Below are 17,750 nucleotides of genomic sequence, written 5' to 3'. Positions count from 1 at the left end.
ACTTCTTGACCCTTTATTATATGCCAGACATTATTTGCTCAATCCTTAAAGTAACAAAAGCATAATAATCTTCCCATACCAGGGCAAAGAAAGACTGAGGGACTGGACAAACTTACATACCAACTCTCAGTAAAAAATGGCCAGTGGCCACAATCTCACCTGTGGTGCAGGTCACTCTGGGAATATTCACTGTATTCCCAGAATGTTACTACAACCGGCCCAGCTTCTGAGCCTCTCTCAAAGCATGGTTAGCAGAGGCCTGTCTATCAAAGAGTGTCCAGTCTGGCTAGCACAGAGGGACACAACACACAGGGGTGTGCCATTAAGTCTTATATGCTGCAGGAGTAACTTAACAGAAACACAGAGGCACAGAAATGATGGAGACCCTCACTAGGTGAGGTGGTAAAGACATTAAAAACTGCACAGAAAAGATGCCAGGCTCTCAGAAAACTCCCAAAAGGACTGATTCTTTCAGAAAAACTGACAACAGTTGCAGTAAAAGCTCTCAGTATGTCCTTGCCAGGAAGACCTGAACACAGATAATACCTTCAAGTTTATACGTTACAAAGTTTTTAAAAATAGCCTTACTTGACTGTTAATTAACTTTGTGATGTATCAGAGTAGGAACTGTGCATCTCTCCAAGCAGCAAAGGAAAAAAACAACAGAAAGCATGGAAACTGGGTCATGAGCTCACGGCTGTGCACCTGAGAGCAAAGCGGCAGCACTCACGTGACCCTGTAAGGAGGCCATGCAGACAGGACAAGCATCTGCAGAGTAAGAAAGGACCAGGAGCCTCCTTCCACATTATGACTGATGCTAAATAGGCAATTTTCTCCGTTTCTAAGAAAATATTACAGTCAGTGAACTACCTTAGAAATCAAACCTAAGTATCAACAAGTTATCATCCTATAGGGATAGAGGATAGCCAAAACAATTTAGAAAATAAAGAATGGAGTCAGAGGAATTAATGTCTCAAAAAAAAAAAAAACAACAACCCTACTCCAAATCAACAGTAATGGTGTGGTGTGACCAGACAGGGCCATGTAAATGAGCAGTGTGGTAGAACGCAGACAGGGACATGTAAATTATTTCACAGTAGAATTATTCATAAGAGCCAAAAATTGAAGGCGATCTATCACATGATGAACAGTACACACAATGTAGTGTCTTCACATGGTGAAATATTACCTGCCCATAAACAGCAATGACTGCTTATCCATGCCACAGCATGGTTATTCTTTGAAATCTGCACCCCAAGAGGTGGTCAGACATAAACACCCACATATGATATTATTCGTTAATACTACAGGTTAAATATTAAAGCTAGAATAGTTTGTGGATGCTAAAATGTCGAGATATCTATATTCCTATGTTCACTATAGCATTATTCATTAATTGCCATGATTTGAATATGACCTGTGTCTGTCAAAAAACAATGAGTAAGAGTGCACACAATGAAATGCTATTCGTTCTTTAAGTAGAAGGAAATCATGTAATTTGTGACAATGTGGATGACCTTAAGGGCATGACACTCAGCAAATTACTCTGGGTATAGAAAGACAAATACATGACCTCACTTGAAAGAAGAAATTTAAAATAACCAAACTCACAGACGTAAAGAAATCCCAAGTTATGGAGGGAGGGAATCTACAAATGGGGAGATGCTGGCCAAAGAGCACAAAACTTGTTAGACAGAGAAAGCTTTCTGGAACTCTGCGCTAGAGCAGGGACTGCAGTCAGCAGTACATTACACAAACAAGAAAATTCCTAACAGAAGACTTCTCTCTTTTCTGCATGTATATATGCATGCACTGTGCAAGACTGTGTGTTTACATGTGTGTGTGTCTGTCTGTGTATGCAGGTACATGTGCACATGTGTGTACACATGGAGACCACAGGTTGACCTGAATCTTTGCCCACCTTAAATTTTGAGGCAGAGTCTCCTGCGTGAGCGCAGAGCTGGCAGTTACCCTAGTTAGCCAGTTTGCTGTAGGGATCCCCCGCCTCTGCCTCCTGTGTGCCGGTGTTTCAGGCAGGCCCAGCGTTTATCAAAGTGTTGTGGGTCCAGACTCCTGTCCTCAAGCCTGTTTTACCTGGTAAGCCATCTCTCCAGTCCAAACAGTAGATTTTAAATGATCTCATCACAAAAAAAATAATAAGTGTGTGAGGTAACAAATGTTAATTGGCTTGATTTAATCATTCTCCAGTACATGTATATATTAAAATATCATGCACATCATAAATATAGAGATTTCCATTTGTCAGTTTTTAAAATTGTCCCTGGGGCTGGGTAGAGTGCTCAATGGTCAGAGTCTCTTTGGACTAACATCAAAGTTGGACAGACCTGGTGGATGCCTATAATCCCAACACTTAGAAGGCACAGAAAGGGAATCCTAAAACAAGCTGGCTAGACTAGTCAGAATAGTAAGCTTTGGGATCAGGGAGAGATCCTATCTCAATTAATGAGGTGCAGACAGTTGAGGAAGACATCTAATGTCATCTTACCTTAAATTATCCCATCTATCTTTTGCAAAAGACATCTTTTTATCTTTCTCTATTTCTGTATACCTTACTTTTACTCTTACTGTGGCTGGATGTGTAGCTGACCACTAACACCCTCCTTGATCTCTCTTGCTCCTCCTTTTTTTTCTCCCAGATTTCTACTTCTATTTATTCCCTCTGCCTACCAGCCCTGCCTGTTCTTTCTCCTGCCTCACCAGTGACCGTTCAGCTCTTTATTAGGCCATCAGGTGTTTTAGACAGGCAAAGAATCACAGCTTCACAGAGTTAAATGCAGCATAAACAAAAGCAACACACCTGAAAATAATATTCTACAGCAACTCACTTCCTATAAAACTAGGTATTTTCTTACAGTTATAGCAAAACAACAAATTTCATGCATAAGAAAAGACTGTATGCAGACTGTCCTGTGACACCTGCAATTTAAAGACTATGAAGGTGGCAAGATGGATTTGACTTTGGCAGGTCAGCGTTCCCAATGTGACAACTTTTTAAAGTAGATTTATTACGAGATTCACATGTCTGAAGACACTGACAATGTACACAAGCAACATGGACTTAACAAATCAGTATCCTAAAGAAAGAGGCCTTAGTAGGTGAGGCAGAGGTCTCCATTCGGGATCCAGGGACTCAGACTGTTCACAGTCTGTTCAGTATGGTGTGCAACCAATACATTAATACTTATGCAGCCATATAAACATTACAGCCTTACTCATTCTCATCTTTATTAGCTATGATTAACATTAAAAAAATCTATGCAACAAAATACAGAATTAAGTGTACTGAAGAAAACAGAAAACTTACTGATAGGATTTTCTAGGCCCGCTCCCAATTTTCTAAGCCACAATCTCAGGTTTTGTTCCGTTATAGACTGAGGTGAAGGAAATGCATACACTTGGCCTCCTGAATGCAGATTCACCAAAAGCAGCTGAGGAAGTGGGGGCAGAGAGCCAAAATATGCCTTCAAGATTCCCCTCCCCACTGGAGTATTCTTTCTGCAAGAAGGGAGGATTGAATATGTCAATTATTCCTTCTGTGACAAAGAGATAATAATGATCATTTATAGAACAGTAAACTTCAATTATTAGCCTGTCCGTAAGCTTATGAAAAGACTTCTCCAAGACCAAGAAGTCTACTATTAAATTAGTAATCAAATTCCTTTAAAAATTTTTGTGACATGGAGCAGTCTATCATGGGAGGAAAAAAAGACAGCCAGTGACTTTCCATGAAACTCAAGAACCCAAAGCCTTATCAACACAGGCTTGAGACAATCAATAGGTTCCCCTTAGAAGTTTAGCTAAGTACTTCATTGTGTGTCAGCCCCAAACTAACCTGTTACATAACTATAACAGGATGCTCCCTTTTACAAATACTTCTTTCCCCTAAAAATGTGCCTTTCCTCGAGAAGGGGGGGGTTAATTGCATATTAAAGAGCTAAGAGAATAGCTATGTTCCTATAAGGAACTACACATTAAACATGTCCAGCTTCCTAATGCAGCAGGTTTCACAAGACATAAAACACTTTAGGTATCTACAATGGTAGTTACCTAGGCAAACTTGCCTCAAGAGTGAGATGCTAACAAGACTTCACAACAAAAATGTGCATTGCCACATTTTTGCTGCTTTTCAAGCAAGTTTTTTTTAAAAAAAGAAAGCATATCTCAAGGGTTATGTGTGCACATGTGAACTGTATTTACAGACATTTAATAAAACACCAGTCATTCTAGAAAACATGCCAAAAAAATACCACTTAGGGATACACTGAGTGAAACCCTTCTAATGCTCTGGGGTGACTTTAAGCAAACTGAAGTTTGTAAATATCACAAAGCTTACTTTCTTATTTGCCATTGTTTTCAATGGACATCAACTACTTTTAAAATCAGAATAATATTGCCTACAACTATTTTAGAATAACAGTCAAGTCTAAACAAGGCCATCTTGAAACTTACCTGAGAGAGTTAGTTATGAAAATATCGTGATAATAAATTTGGTCCCATGTTAACTACAAAGGTTATGGGATTTCATTTCCTAATGAAAATGTAATAATTGTATTTCCTTTGTGTAGCTCAGAGTGGCCTTGAACTCACGAGTGCTGTGATTACAGGTATGCACCACACCACAGGCTTCCCCCACCCTTTACCTCATAAGTCAAAACAAAAGCATTCAACACATACTTACAAATTTAGCCAGCAAGGGGTAAACGAATCCAACTGCTTCTGTCTCATCAGTGCCAGAACTATGTTCCTATACTGAGGGTTTATGCTGCCATCACTGAACAAGATAAGCAATGGTCTCTGAAGTCTTAAATATGCGGGAAGATTTTCCACAATGATTTCTGGCTGTTAAAGAAGAAGCATCTGAAATCCCTCAAACAAAAATCATGGGCATTGTACAACAAAAAGTATAAACAATACTCAAATCATTCATGTGATTTCAGCTCATAAAATGTAATTCAAACATCTTCATTCAGAGATTTGACCACAGTAAGTAAATCTTAAGCACTTCAAATTCAACCCTACTTCATGGTAATGAATTATAGTCAAAATAAAATTACTAACAGACCTTAAGAACATATTACCTTTAAGAACATATTAAGCAGTGGTGCATGCCTTTAATCCCAGCACTCAGGAGGCAGAGGCAGGTGGATCTCTGTGAGTTCAAGGCCAGCCTGCTCTGCAAAGTGAGTTCCAGGACAGCAAGGGCTACACAGAGAAACCCTGTCTAAAGAACCAAAAAGGACACATTAGCTGATGCCTCTATAATAATTCATGCTGAACTCTGAATCCAGATTAGCTAATACACACTTAATAAGCAAAACTCTTTCATAAGCTAAAGTGGACTTCTTGATGCCTGTCTATATAAGGATGTACGGCCTCTCAGTCCCAGCATCAGGTCTGCCTGCATGCCACCATGCTCTCCACCATGCCGATAGTGGACCGAAACCCTGAAACTTGATTTGCAGCCTAGATCCTACAATCCCCAGGATGGAACTCATTGCCTCCAATGCAACAGCAGCCAGGTGTATGAAGCGAAGGCCACTACCTCGCGTGATCCAGGGGCTTATTAAACACAAAAGTATACTTTGAAGGGCTGAATTATAATAAATCACTATTATGCCAAAATTAAACAATCAGAATTTACAAAGAAAAAACATAAGCTAAATATTGAAATTATAACCTTTTCCCCACTATCCATGATTAGCTTACTTTTTCCAAACAGGAATATTTTGGAAGATTAAAATAATTAAGGTTGTCCTAAAACAAACCCCAAAGCCAATCTGACCTCTTCTGAGTTTAAAGAGATGGAGAGGAATTTAGTAAGGAGAAAGTAATCTAATCTTCCACCATTTTTAGTACTGTTTTAGGAGAGCATCCTAAAGTGAATCCAGCGCAGTAGCACTGAGCCCCCTGGAGGCACCTGTGAGAGAGAAACATCATCTCCCATCAGATGGAAATGTTCCCAGAGGCTCGGTGGGACAGGAAGCTTAACCCCAAAGAGGCATAATGCCTACCAGCTTCCTCCTTCACCGGGTCACCAGAAACTCTCATTAACAACCTGACATTTTAGATGATGCCAATGACCTTTGTCAAACATCAAGCTGACATATGCCCTTCCCTATTTAGTTCTCAAATTACCTTCCCTCTGCCAATCATTTCTCTTCCACTCTTTCTCTTCATATTTAAAATCATCATCCTACATTTTCCTATACCACAAGCTGAACACTAGGTCTGTTTTTCAAATCCCCTAGGCCGGTTTTCTGTGCTAACTACTGCCTATCTTTTACACGTGACACAGTCCCCTCCTAAACGCTGACAGATCTCACCGAGCCCCAGAAACATGAGACGAGGATGATGACTTCCACTCAACTCATTTACTAAAAACTAAGAATCTTGACACATGATGCTAGGTGCTTCTTAAGGAACTTTCCTGCCGACACAGAGTTTATACATTAGAAGAGAAAGGTATGGAAACTGCCGTGATCCTAGAGTGCTTTTCATGTTTGACTGTAAGGAAGCCTACCTGTCAAAAAGACACGGTGGGGGAACTGAGAGATAGTAAAGAACAGGCAGAGAGCTGCAAAGGCTACATGCGGGGCATCAGGGAGCTGAAGGACATCAGTGTAGGGAAGGCAAGCGGCAAGTGTAACCATGGGAGCACACAGGAGCACCTCAATAGTCTTCTGGCACTTTAAAGCTGTACAGATTGTAACAGTAGCTGATACTTGCTGAATATCTGCCAGATGCCTTCTACAAAGTGGCATTCCTCTGCCATTCAGTCTAACCCCTAGAGAGTCTGCACCTCACACGTAAGAAACTGGGAGCAGCAAAGGCACCCCAGAGCCAATAAAACTCAGAGGAATTTGCAACCAGAAAGTATGCATCTCTAGACCATCTGCATTAGGACAAGGTTCACCGTACATTGGATACTTCGGCCCCAGAAAGCCATGTAAACTTTTAGCAACAAACGCAAAAAGCTGTGTACATAATCAATGGAACAGCAAAATCAAACCAAACAGTATTCACCCACAGAACATGACACCCCAGTGCCTCCAAAAGCTGAAAACGTGTATGCTAACATATTACCATTTATCAATGTGGATTTTACTTCAAAGAACTTTCTTATTCTAAACGATATACTCACAAATGCTTCCAGTGGTGCATTTGCTAGGATCTGAGCCATGTCTTGCATTGAGGCACTGGCTAATGGGACACTCTCTATTCTGCCTTCTCTGGGTCTGGCCAGCAGCATGGCTGGGAGAGGTGCACCATATTTATTTGACCTATGGAGAAATATACTATTAAAATTCACAACCAAAACATATCAAGTCACCAAAAACATGAAGAACCAGCCCAGCACCTCCTAGTGGAGGCAGCACAGGGAAGCCTCGCTGCTAGCTAGTGAGATGGTATAAGCTACAGTGTCCGCTGTGAGAACAGAGGAGAGGGGATCATGAGTTTGAAGCCAGCCCAGGCTATACAATGAGACGCTGTCTCAAACAACTAAAGCTTAAAACTTTAAAAAACCCTAGTGCTAAGTAGAATTTAATCTGTTTCCAGACAAATTGATATGTGAGGTTATCTGAGAAAATTCAGGAGTCTTAACAATCTCTTTTAAAAGGACATGACAATAATCTAAAGCTCTCTTCTCTACAACTCACCCTCAAGAAAATGTGTGAGTAGAACCTGGAACATGGTGCGTGGCTCTCCACCTTCCGGACTGCTCGTCACAGGCCTGAGGAAGCAGGGCACCAATGGCAAGGCTACAGTCTGCCAGGTACTATAGTCAGTGCCTTATCTATCTTCATTTAATAGTCTGAGCACTTCTAGAAGTAGTCTCTGCCACCTGTCTTAGATCTGAATGGGGTTCAGAGAGCAAAGATCAGCAGGCAATGAACTCCTGAGGTGCTCTAGAGTGTGTGAAGAACTCACTTTTGCTACTAAATCTGATAAAATCCAAATCCTCTAAATCAAGAGAAAATTGTGTTGTGTGTCATTGCCAGTAAGTGTGTATGAGAACAAAGTATAGACACTACAATAACATAAAGGTTGGCGAAGACCCTACTACAGATCACCCAGAGGGGACACCAAGTTGACGAGCTAGCTGGCTATAAACCACACACTCTGAAAACGGCATTGTCCCAGTTCTTTATATCTTGGATGCAAATTAACAGCAGAAAATACTAGGTGGCTATAGTTTATCAGATAGATAGGTCTCCTGTTTCCTGGTTCAGTAATACTTTCTACAGAAAATGACTAATTTCACAAAATGATCTAAGGTTCCCTTATTGAGAAGTGTTCAAAATGAAACATTTGCGCTCCAACATCAGAATTAGCAACACTGTAGCCAGAAAAATCAAAAGCACAAACTACTAATGTTTAATAAGTCCACTTGTACCAAAAAATGAATTGTCCAGATGAATATGATGTGTGTTAATACAAGTGTCCACATGTGCAATACAGGCCTCCATTCTATAGCAATATTCCAATAAAGCATCTTGGTAACCCACAGCAATCCCATCCACTGGTAGAACAACTGAAGTTTTAATATAATTTTATATATTCTTTGGTGGCAAATAAAAACAATCATCAAAAAGTAAAATTCTCAACACTATAAAGATTCCAAAGACAACTTAAAGCACAAATATCAGGACACAAAAGTGAAAACTTTTATAGGAGCAAAAATAAGTATAATCACTTCTGTGGATGCTTCAAAATAAGTATGAGTCCAAGATAACTCTTACAGGCACTTCAAATGGGTTTTTAGAGAACTTAACAGCATGCACTTCCCAGACATCTTCCTGGAAGAAAATTAAAAATTTAGAATACTGGGGTACAGATGGAAGCAGAGGGGGCAGGAAGATGGGAGACCAGGCTAAGTGTAAATGAAATTCCAGACACCTGTCACCTTGCACATTGGCTGAAAATTAACTTAAGAGTCTTCTTAATCCCCATATGAACTGTGAAGTGGCACATTCTATTGCATCATTTCATCTGCCCCAGAAGTAGAAGAGCAATAAACTTACAGTATCCAAACGTCATCCTCAGAATAAACTCCTGTGACGACAGAGCCTCTCAGCTGCTTTCCCGCTTCCCTGAAATGTTCTTTTGCTGCACAGACACAGTCAAGATAAGCTCGTGAAACTAACATTATGTGTGCTAGGCAGCTAACACAGGCTTTACAGATGGCAGAACTTCATTACCATTAAATTACCAAGATTAATACTTAAATGCAGATATGTAACAGCTAAAACAAATCTGTTTTGTGACACTGTTGCTAAAGAGATATCTATTGATATGATAGAACCATGGTTTTCTAAAAAAGAAAAAAAACTCTCTAAATGTCTTTTTAAGGTTTACAGCACTCAGAGGCTAGAGAAATGGCTCAGCAGTTAAAAGCACTGACTGCTCTCCCAAAGAACCTGGTTTCAATTCCCAGCACCCACATGGCTGGCATCTCACACTTAACACAATTCAAATTCCAGGACTTTTGACACCCTCACACAAACACACACTCAGGCAAAACACCAATGCATATAAAATAAAAATACATTTTAAAAACGTATAGCACTCTAATCATATAGACTGCCCAAGTAAATAGTTGGTATTTTTAATGTACTGCTCAAGCACGGAAAATGGACACAGCTGTCTTTTTACATATAATCTGGAGAGAGAGATGGACCTTAAAATTGCAAACACACACACTCACGTACACATGTATTTACCACACATGAAGCAAACATGAAATAAAATAAAAAAGGGAACTTACCTGATATCATGGCTGGACTAAAGAGCCCCAGTACTGACACACTCGTAAAACTGAACAGGTCTTTATATAACTCCCCATGTAAGTATTTTTCTGCTTCTTGAATGGATGCTATATTCACTGGGCAGGAAATCCTGTTTCTGGATAAATATATAACTATATTCAAAATTAATTTTTAAAGTTTTTTGCAGTTTGTAAAAAACATATAGAACATAACAAATAGTACATTACACAGACGACTGGACAAAATTATTCTTTTTTTTTTAAATCTGTCTTTTTAGATGAAAGTGATAGACCATGCAGGAAGTTTCACTGTCAGTATCTACCCTGTGATCTCAGTCTAGTATCCTCTTGAACCTATTAGAAGCGTATCAGCAAAGAGTGGAGTTGAGCTGCAGACCTCAAACCTAGACCTCTTCGAGTGAAGCTGAATACTCACATCTGAATGAACTTCAGGAGATCTTTAGTTCCCAACATGCCCGCATAAGACACTGGGCTCTCGCCTTCTTTATACAACTTTACCGCAGGAAATGCAGTGACATTTTGCTTCGTACATACATCAGACCAATCTGCACAGTTTATCCTAGTGAGAAGGATGGTGGATGTGCCTGGATTAAAGAAAAACGCACATTTTAGAAACACCAATGCAGAATGCTCACCACTTAGTTTCCCTATCTTCTAATCCCACTCATTTCAAGCACCCAGCATGAAATACTCCAGGACTCTCTTCCCCTGAGCTCTCTAAGACTTTCCCCTGCTGGCTTTTTCCTATCTCTACAGCTCCTCCCCTTTGGACCTGTCAGTAGGCTTTCTATTCCTGGGGTTGGGACCTTCTTGAGCCTGAGTCTAAACTGCTTTTCCTCTTGATTCTACACTCTCTTTTTCAACAATCCCAGGAATGACCAACAATCCAATACAGCCTACACTTGTACCTCTGGCCTCAAGTTCTCCTTGAAGTTCCAAACCCAGCTAACTTTAGTGGTGTCTCTGTCACGCTGTGAATAAACACATCCTGAAACTCCAAAGTAGGAAACTAAGTAGCTTCCATTCTGTGTAGTGATGAAGGGGCCACTCTTGTGCAGCCAAGAAAACAAAAACGAAGTAATTTCTTTTATCCCTCCTTGTTCCTAAGTGTCCCACGCCTACCCAGTCAGTATCTTGTCAATTTTAACTGCTCCAATTTTACATGTTTCTAATTATTTTCTATTTATATTTATTGGCAGCAATTTCTTTTTTTCTGGATAACAATAGGCTTCTAATTAATTTCCCAAATTCAGTATCTCTAAAATATTCCTAGAGATACCATTTTCAAACTCAAATCTATTCAGGGGACCAGCAAACTCCTCCTCACCCATCCCCCATCCCTGTTTTGCTACCAGCCCACCAAGCTTTGTAGTGTAGGTATGTGACAACATGATACTATGTCATGGTCGCCATGCCTGGCGCCTCACTTGCACCAGCTCCCTCTGCTACATGCAATGATATTACTCAGCTCCTCATCAAGTTTTGTAGCTCAGTATTTGCATTTCTGATTACTGTCTGTCCCTGTGAATGAAGAGAACTCTTTGGCAGAAGGGACTGTGCCTGTACTCTTTACCATCAAGGCTTCAGTCTGGGGCCTCAGCTACCAGCCCCATCTAAAGCCTACAGTCTCCTTTCGGCCTAGGAAAATGCATAAGACATAAAGCATAATTCTTACTTGTTCAACAACGAAATATGTACAGTTCTATGGAATATACAGATCATTGGGTGGAAATAGACTTTAAAAAATTAACTAACAAGCCGGGCAGTGGTGGTGCACGCCTTTAATCCCAGCACTCGGGAGGCAGAGGCAGGCGGATCTCTGGGAGTTCGAGGCCAGCCTGGTCTACAAGAGCTAGTTCCAGGACAGGCTCCAAAACCACAGAGAAACCCTGTCTCGAAAAACCAAAAAAAAAAAAAAAATCAACTAACAGAAGCAACACATAATTAAGCTAAGAAAAAAGAAATAAATTCATTCTAATAAAAAAGAGCCAATAAATTAAATTAAGAAATCTGTATCAATTTAGGGCACCCATGTATAACAAAACTCTATGACTCAAGTTATGAAATATACTGTTTTGTATTTTATAATAAAAGGTTTTTAAATTTTATTTATTTGTGAGTGTGATGTTTTTGCCTGGATGCCTGTGCACAGTGTGCATGCCTGGTGCCCATGGAGGCCAAAAAGGGCATCAGATCTCCTGGAATTGGAGTTACAGACAGGTGTGAGCTGCCGTGTGGGTGCTGGGAATCAAACCTGTGTCTTCTGGAAGAGCAGACATCACGGCTATAAAAAGTTTTGAATAATGGAGACCACCTTTATGCTTTAAAAGAGTCTAGCTCCCAGAAGTAATAACATCACTTCAGATTTTATGTTGCCTCTGCTTAATAAAACGTAAGGTGTGAGATTCACCACTATAGTCCCAGTTCTTCGGGAGCACACATCCCATAAAAATGTGGGGATGTAGACTGTTATTTTTTACAGGTATATTAAAAATGGTTAAACCAAAGTACAATACTACCCAAACATTAAATGAATTAATAAACAAAGGTGCAAGCTCTTCCTTCTAAAAGCAGACCTGCTAGCTGTTTGTCTGCAGATCTCTACCCCTGAATCTTGCTGTGCAGTGAAGCCTGCTCATCCACAGCATCATAACTGCCTCCTAAGTGTGGAGCCCAGTGAATACTACTGCATCCTTCTTTTCCACTGCGACTGATGTTCTCAGCATCAGTCTCTCCTAAACTCTTCTCTCAAAACCCAAAGCTGATTTTTCTTTTAAATAAAAAGGAGCACTGATATGTGTTATTTAAAGTTATAGGATTCCTGATACCGAAGGAATTAGTTCAAAGAAAGTGGATATTTCAGTCAACAGTCTAATATGCCTAGGGTACTAGATCCATAAATTTCACTAATACATTAACTTCAAATAGAATTTCTAACCTGAAAGGGGGATATACATAGTGACTATAGGTACAAAAAAATAAAAGAAAAAGAAAATCTGACATTTGCTGCCACCTTGTGGATGAGAAAAAAATACTCATAATCTTGGACTTAAAAAGGGGGCTTTTTCTCAAGAGGCCAACATCAAAGACAAAATATAGAATTAATGTCCAAAGTACTACAACATCTTTATAACTTAAAAATTTACGGTACAAGTTGAGTTATGTTGGTAATGCACATGCTTGGAATTAGGATGGTCAAATATGTGGTTACATACGGATTCACGGGCTGTAGTCAATGGTCTGCCTGGACGGTTGGGGACTTGGAAGGAGTATGATTGAAAATTGGTAAGAAAGACATTTGGGGAAAAGGTATATGGACAGAGCTCACCAAATTGGCAAAGGATGCAAAGACAGTTTGGTGCCCCATATAAATGCTCATCAAAAGGTGAAGTGTTCAATAATCAAGTTGATAGGATGACCTATACTCTGGAGAGGCAGCCTCTTTCTCTGGCTATCCCAGTGGACCCATAGTTGTAGACGTGAAGCTTATGCATGAGCTCAACAACATGGACTTCTACTCCCCAAAGCTGACCTGGCTACAGCTGCTGCTGAATGCTAGATCTACCAATAGTAAAGAGCACTGAGGCCGCATATATATGGCAGCATCCCCCCAGGTGACTAGGTAGCAACCTGGTGGCAGAATGACTACACTGGACCATTATGGAAAGAGTAGCATATTACTCTTAACCAAACATATTTTGGCTATAGATTTGCCCTTCCTGTATGTAACGCTTCTCACGGATAGAAGGCCTTATTCACCATCATGATATTCCATCCATGGACTGACAGAAGCCCTTATCCACCATCATGATAGTCCATCCGTGGACTGATAGAAGGCCTTATCCACCATCATGATATTCTATCCGTGGACTGACAGAAGCCCTTATCCACCATCATAATAATCCATCAGTGGACTGACAGAAGCCTTATCCACCATCATGATAGTCCATCCGTGGACTGACAGAAGCCCTTATCCACCATCATGATAGTCCATCCGTGGACTGACAGAAGCCCTTATCCACCATCATGATAGTCCATCCGTGGACTGACAGAAGCCCTTATCCACCATCATGATAATCCATCCGTGGACTGATAGAAGGCCTTATCCACCATCATGATATTCTATCCGTGGACTGACAGAAGCCCTTATCCACCATCATGATAGTCCATCCATGGACTGATAGAAGCCCTTATCCACCATCATGATAATCCATCCGTGGACTGATAGAAGGCCTTATCCACCATCATGATATTCTATCCGTGGACTGACAGAAGCCCTTATCCACCATCATGATAGTCCATCTGTGGACTGATAGAAGGCCTTATCCACCATCATGATATTCTATCCGTGGACTGACAGAAGCCCTTATCCACCATCATGATAGTCCATCCGTGGACTGATAAAAGGCCTTATCCACCATCATGATATTCTATCCGTGGACTGACAGAAGCCCTTATCCACCATCATGATAGTCCATCCGTGGACTGATAGAAGCCCTTATCCACCATCATGATAGTCCATCTGTGGACTGATAGAAGCCCTTATCCACCATCATGATAATCCATCAATGGACTGATAGAAGGCTTTATCCACCATCATGATAGTCCATCCATGGACTGATAGAAGGCCTTATCCACCATCATGATATTCTATCCGTGGACTGACAGAAGCCCTTATCCACCATCATGATAGTCCATCTGTGGACTGATAGAAGCCCTTATCCACCATCATGATAATCCATCAATGGACTGATAGAAGGCTTTATCCACCATCATGATAGTCCATCCATGGACTGATAGAAGGCCTTATCCACCATGATAGTCCATCTGTGGACTGACAGAAGGCCTTATCCACCATCATGATAGTCCATCTGTGGACTGATAGAAGGCCTTATCCACCATCATGATAGTCCATCCGTGGACTGATAGAAGGCCTTATCCACCATCATGATAGTCCATCTGTGGACTGATAGAAGGCCTTATCCACCATCATCATGATAATCCATCTGTGGACTGATAGAAGGCTTTATCCACCATCATGATAGTCCATCCATGGACTGATAGAAGGCCTTATCCACCATGATAGTCCACGCAGCACTACTTTGAACCAGGGAACTCACTTTGCAGTAAAAAGAAGTACAGCAGTGAGCTCACACACACAGAATTCTCTGGTCTCACCATGTCTCCCATCATTCTGAAGTAACTTGACATAATGTGCCTTTTAAAGGCACAGTTATGGTGTCTACTAGGTGGCACTAGCCTGGAGGGCTGCAGCAGAGTTCTCCAGAAAGTTATAGGTACTCTGAATCAGCAGCCAATATACTGCACTATTTATCTTACAGCCGGTGTTCAGGTGTCCAGGAATCACAGGGAGGAGTGAGAATGGAGCCACTCACCATCACTTCTAGCAGCCCACTAGAAACGCTTTGCTCCCTGTTCCTGTGACTTTGCTCTCCTGGCCTAGAAGTTCTGGTTCCAGATAGAGAGCTGCTTCTGTCAGGAGGCATAACTAACATTCCATAGATACAGAAGTCAAGACTTCCCTGTGGCCCCTCAGGACCCTCATTACCTTGAGTCAGCAGACTAAGAAAGAAATTACTGTATTATGAGAAGTGATTGACCTAGACTATCTCAAGGAATTAGACTGCTTTTCCACAATGGAGATAAGGAAGAGTATATCTGGAGTACACCAGGTCCTGGGTATCTCTTGGTGTCATCATATCCTATGATTAAGATCAATGAGAAGCTACAGCCCAATCCAGACAGGATGAGAAATGGCCCAGAGGTTTCAGGAATAAAGGTGTGTTTCACACCTCTAGGTAAAGAACAAAGATCTGAGGCGGTACTTGCTTAGGTGGAGGAAATACAGAATGAATAGAAGAAAGAAGTTACAAACACCCGCTAAGGCCATGGTGACCAGTTACAGAAACAAGGACTGTTATGAACACTGGTCGTATTTTGTTAAGAATATGCTTGTGCATATATACACACACATTAAGCAAATATCTGTGCTTTCTTTCCTCTATTTCTGCATCATGCATTATAATGGTGATTAAGGTAGTATCAGTAATTACATGTTACAAATCTACAGTATCAAAGTTATGGGACACTAAAACACTAGGCATTCCTTCAGGGATCTTTTTTTTTTTTAACCTGCTTTCAGGGGAAACTGTATTGGTGGTTGTAAGTGGACAGTCACATTACAACAGACAGAATTATGACTTGTTACTGTTTTCACCTGGAAATTCAACATGATGTACGGAGATATGATTGAGTGTCGGGTTGAAAGGACTTATGACAGTTATTCTTGGTTGTCAACTGATCTGGAATTAACTGAGAGGTAAACTACTGGGCACACCTGAAAAGGGTTTCCTTGATCAGGTTACATAAAAACAACCTAAATCTAAGTAACACCTTACTTGGCAGCCAGATAAAGGATGTCCTGAGCGGAAGTCTTTGCTTTTTTGCTTCACTGCCTTCCTCTCTCCCTGGTGAGTAGATCACCTGTGGGAAGATCACCTACTCAGTTGCTGCTGCCTTTATTGCAGATGTGTTCTTTTGCTGAGGTCAGAGCTATCTTCTCTAAGCTTCCAATAGAGACTGAAGACAGGCGGCTGTGCAGGAATCCTTCAGGCTTTCAGCACCACTGGAACTGCAGAGGCCTCCAGCTTTGTGCACTGGGTAGCTACTGGACTCTACTGGTTCTCTTTCTCTAGAGATCCCTGATACAACTTTAAAATCTGAGGTGTAAAATGCTCCAAAGTCTGAAAGTTGTTGGGTGTTCATGTAACACCACAAGCAGAAAATTCTAGACCATTATCAGAAAAATACTGGCTACAATTACCTTGACACTATGTTTACAGGATGTATAAATTTCATGTTTAGATTTTGGCCTCATCCCAAAGATATCTCATATAATTTATATATAAAATTAAAATAAATTACATTATTAAATTTAATTTACTGCCAAATGAAATTATTAAATTTACTTACAAATTAAATAAATCCAAAATACTTCTGTTCCTCAGTTTTTCAGATCTGGAATATTTAATCTGTATAGAGGTCAACACAGATGCAAAATGCTGTTGTCATTGATACTATTGTGCTGGTTGGTTTTATCTACTTGACAAGAACCTAGGCATATCTAAGCGGTATCATAATTGAGAAAATGCCTTCTAACTGGCCTGTAGGCAAGTCTCTTAATTACTGATTTCTGTAGGAGGGCACAGTTCACTGTGGGTTGTATCAACCTGGGCAGATAATGCTGGGTTGTATATAAAAGCAGGCTGAGAAAACCAAGCAGAGCAAGCCAAGAAGCAGCATTTCTCCATAGTCTCTAATCCAGTCCTACCTCCAAGTTCCTACCTGAGTAAGGAGAAATAAACCCTCTTGCCCCTAAGTTGCTTTTGGTCATGATGTTTTATCACAGCAAAAGAAAGCAAGAAAACTAATTCCCTGCAACCCACCAACCACAAAGGCCAGGGAATCTTCATCCTATGATCTCTGTTCTAGATCCAATCAATCCCCCTGCCTCATCTATAGTTCTGTGGCAGATCATCCACTACAGCCTTCACTTCTTCTCTGACCCATCTCTAGAGAATCACACAGATAGATCTTCTACAGCCATCTTCACTACCCCATCCTTTTTCTCGGCCAACAACACCCCCGGAATTCCTTGGGACCCCCACCCCCCACCCCGTGCTGGCTAGGGAAGTAGGTAAGCAATTTTCAGGTCTTCACTTTCCCTTCTCTCCTCCAAATCTAATCCCCTACTCTGATCCCTAGCTTGTTAGACTACTTGCTGTGGCCTCTCCTCACTCTGCTACCAATTCCAGGACACTAAGCATACACTGGTGGAACACCCTGCATTCCCACTCCCCACCCTCCCAACCCCCCACCCCACCCCAGTCAAGATCATCTCCATGCCTAAGTGTCAGCTCTC

At 40.9% G+C, this 17,750-nt stretch overlaps 1 protein-coding gene across 6 annotated transcripts in view; it reads right to left on the bottom strand.

The window, feature by feature from the left end:
• The window catches only part of Txndc16 (thioredoxin domain containing 16), an 86,365-nt gene that overhangs the window by 6,240 nt on the left and 62,375 nt on the right, over positions 1 to 17,750 (bottom strand). For 5 of the 6 annotated variants that reach the window (XM_075950334.1, XM_075950331.1, XM_075950332.1 and 2 more), the window contains exons 17-22: positions 10,224 to 10,392; positions 9,788 to 9,924; positions 9,045 to 9,129; positions 7,163 to 7,301; positions 4,700 to 4,860; positions 3,326 to 3,516 (exon numbers count right to left, since the gene is read on the bottom strand). In XM_075950334.1, coding sequence (XP_075806449.1) covers positions 3,326 to 3,516; positions 4,700 to 4,860; positions 7,163 to 7,301; positions 9,045 to 9,129; positions 9,788 to 9,924; positions 10,224 to 10,392 — 882 coding nt within the window. The remainder of the gene's footprint in view (positions 1 to 3,325; positions 3,517 to 4,699; positions 4,861 to 7,162; positions 7,302 to 9,044; positions 9,130 to 9,787; positions 9,925 to 10,223; positions 10,393 to 17,750) is intronic. The other variant, XM_075950335.1, reaches the window with a different exon arrangement.

Source organism: Microtus pennsylvanicus, chromosome 15, assembly GCF_037038515.1.
Source record: "Microtus pennsylvanicus isolate mMicPen1 chromosome 15, mMicPen1.hap1, whole genome shotgun sequence".
NCBI lineage: Eukaryota > Metazoa > Chordata > Mammalia > Rodentia > Cricetidae > Microtus > Microtus pennsylvanicus.
This window is presented reverse-complemented; position numbering and strand designations above follow the sequence as displayed.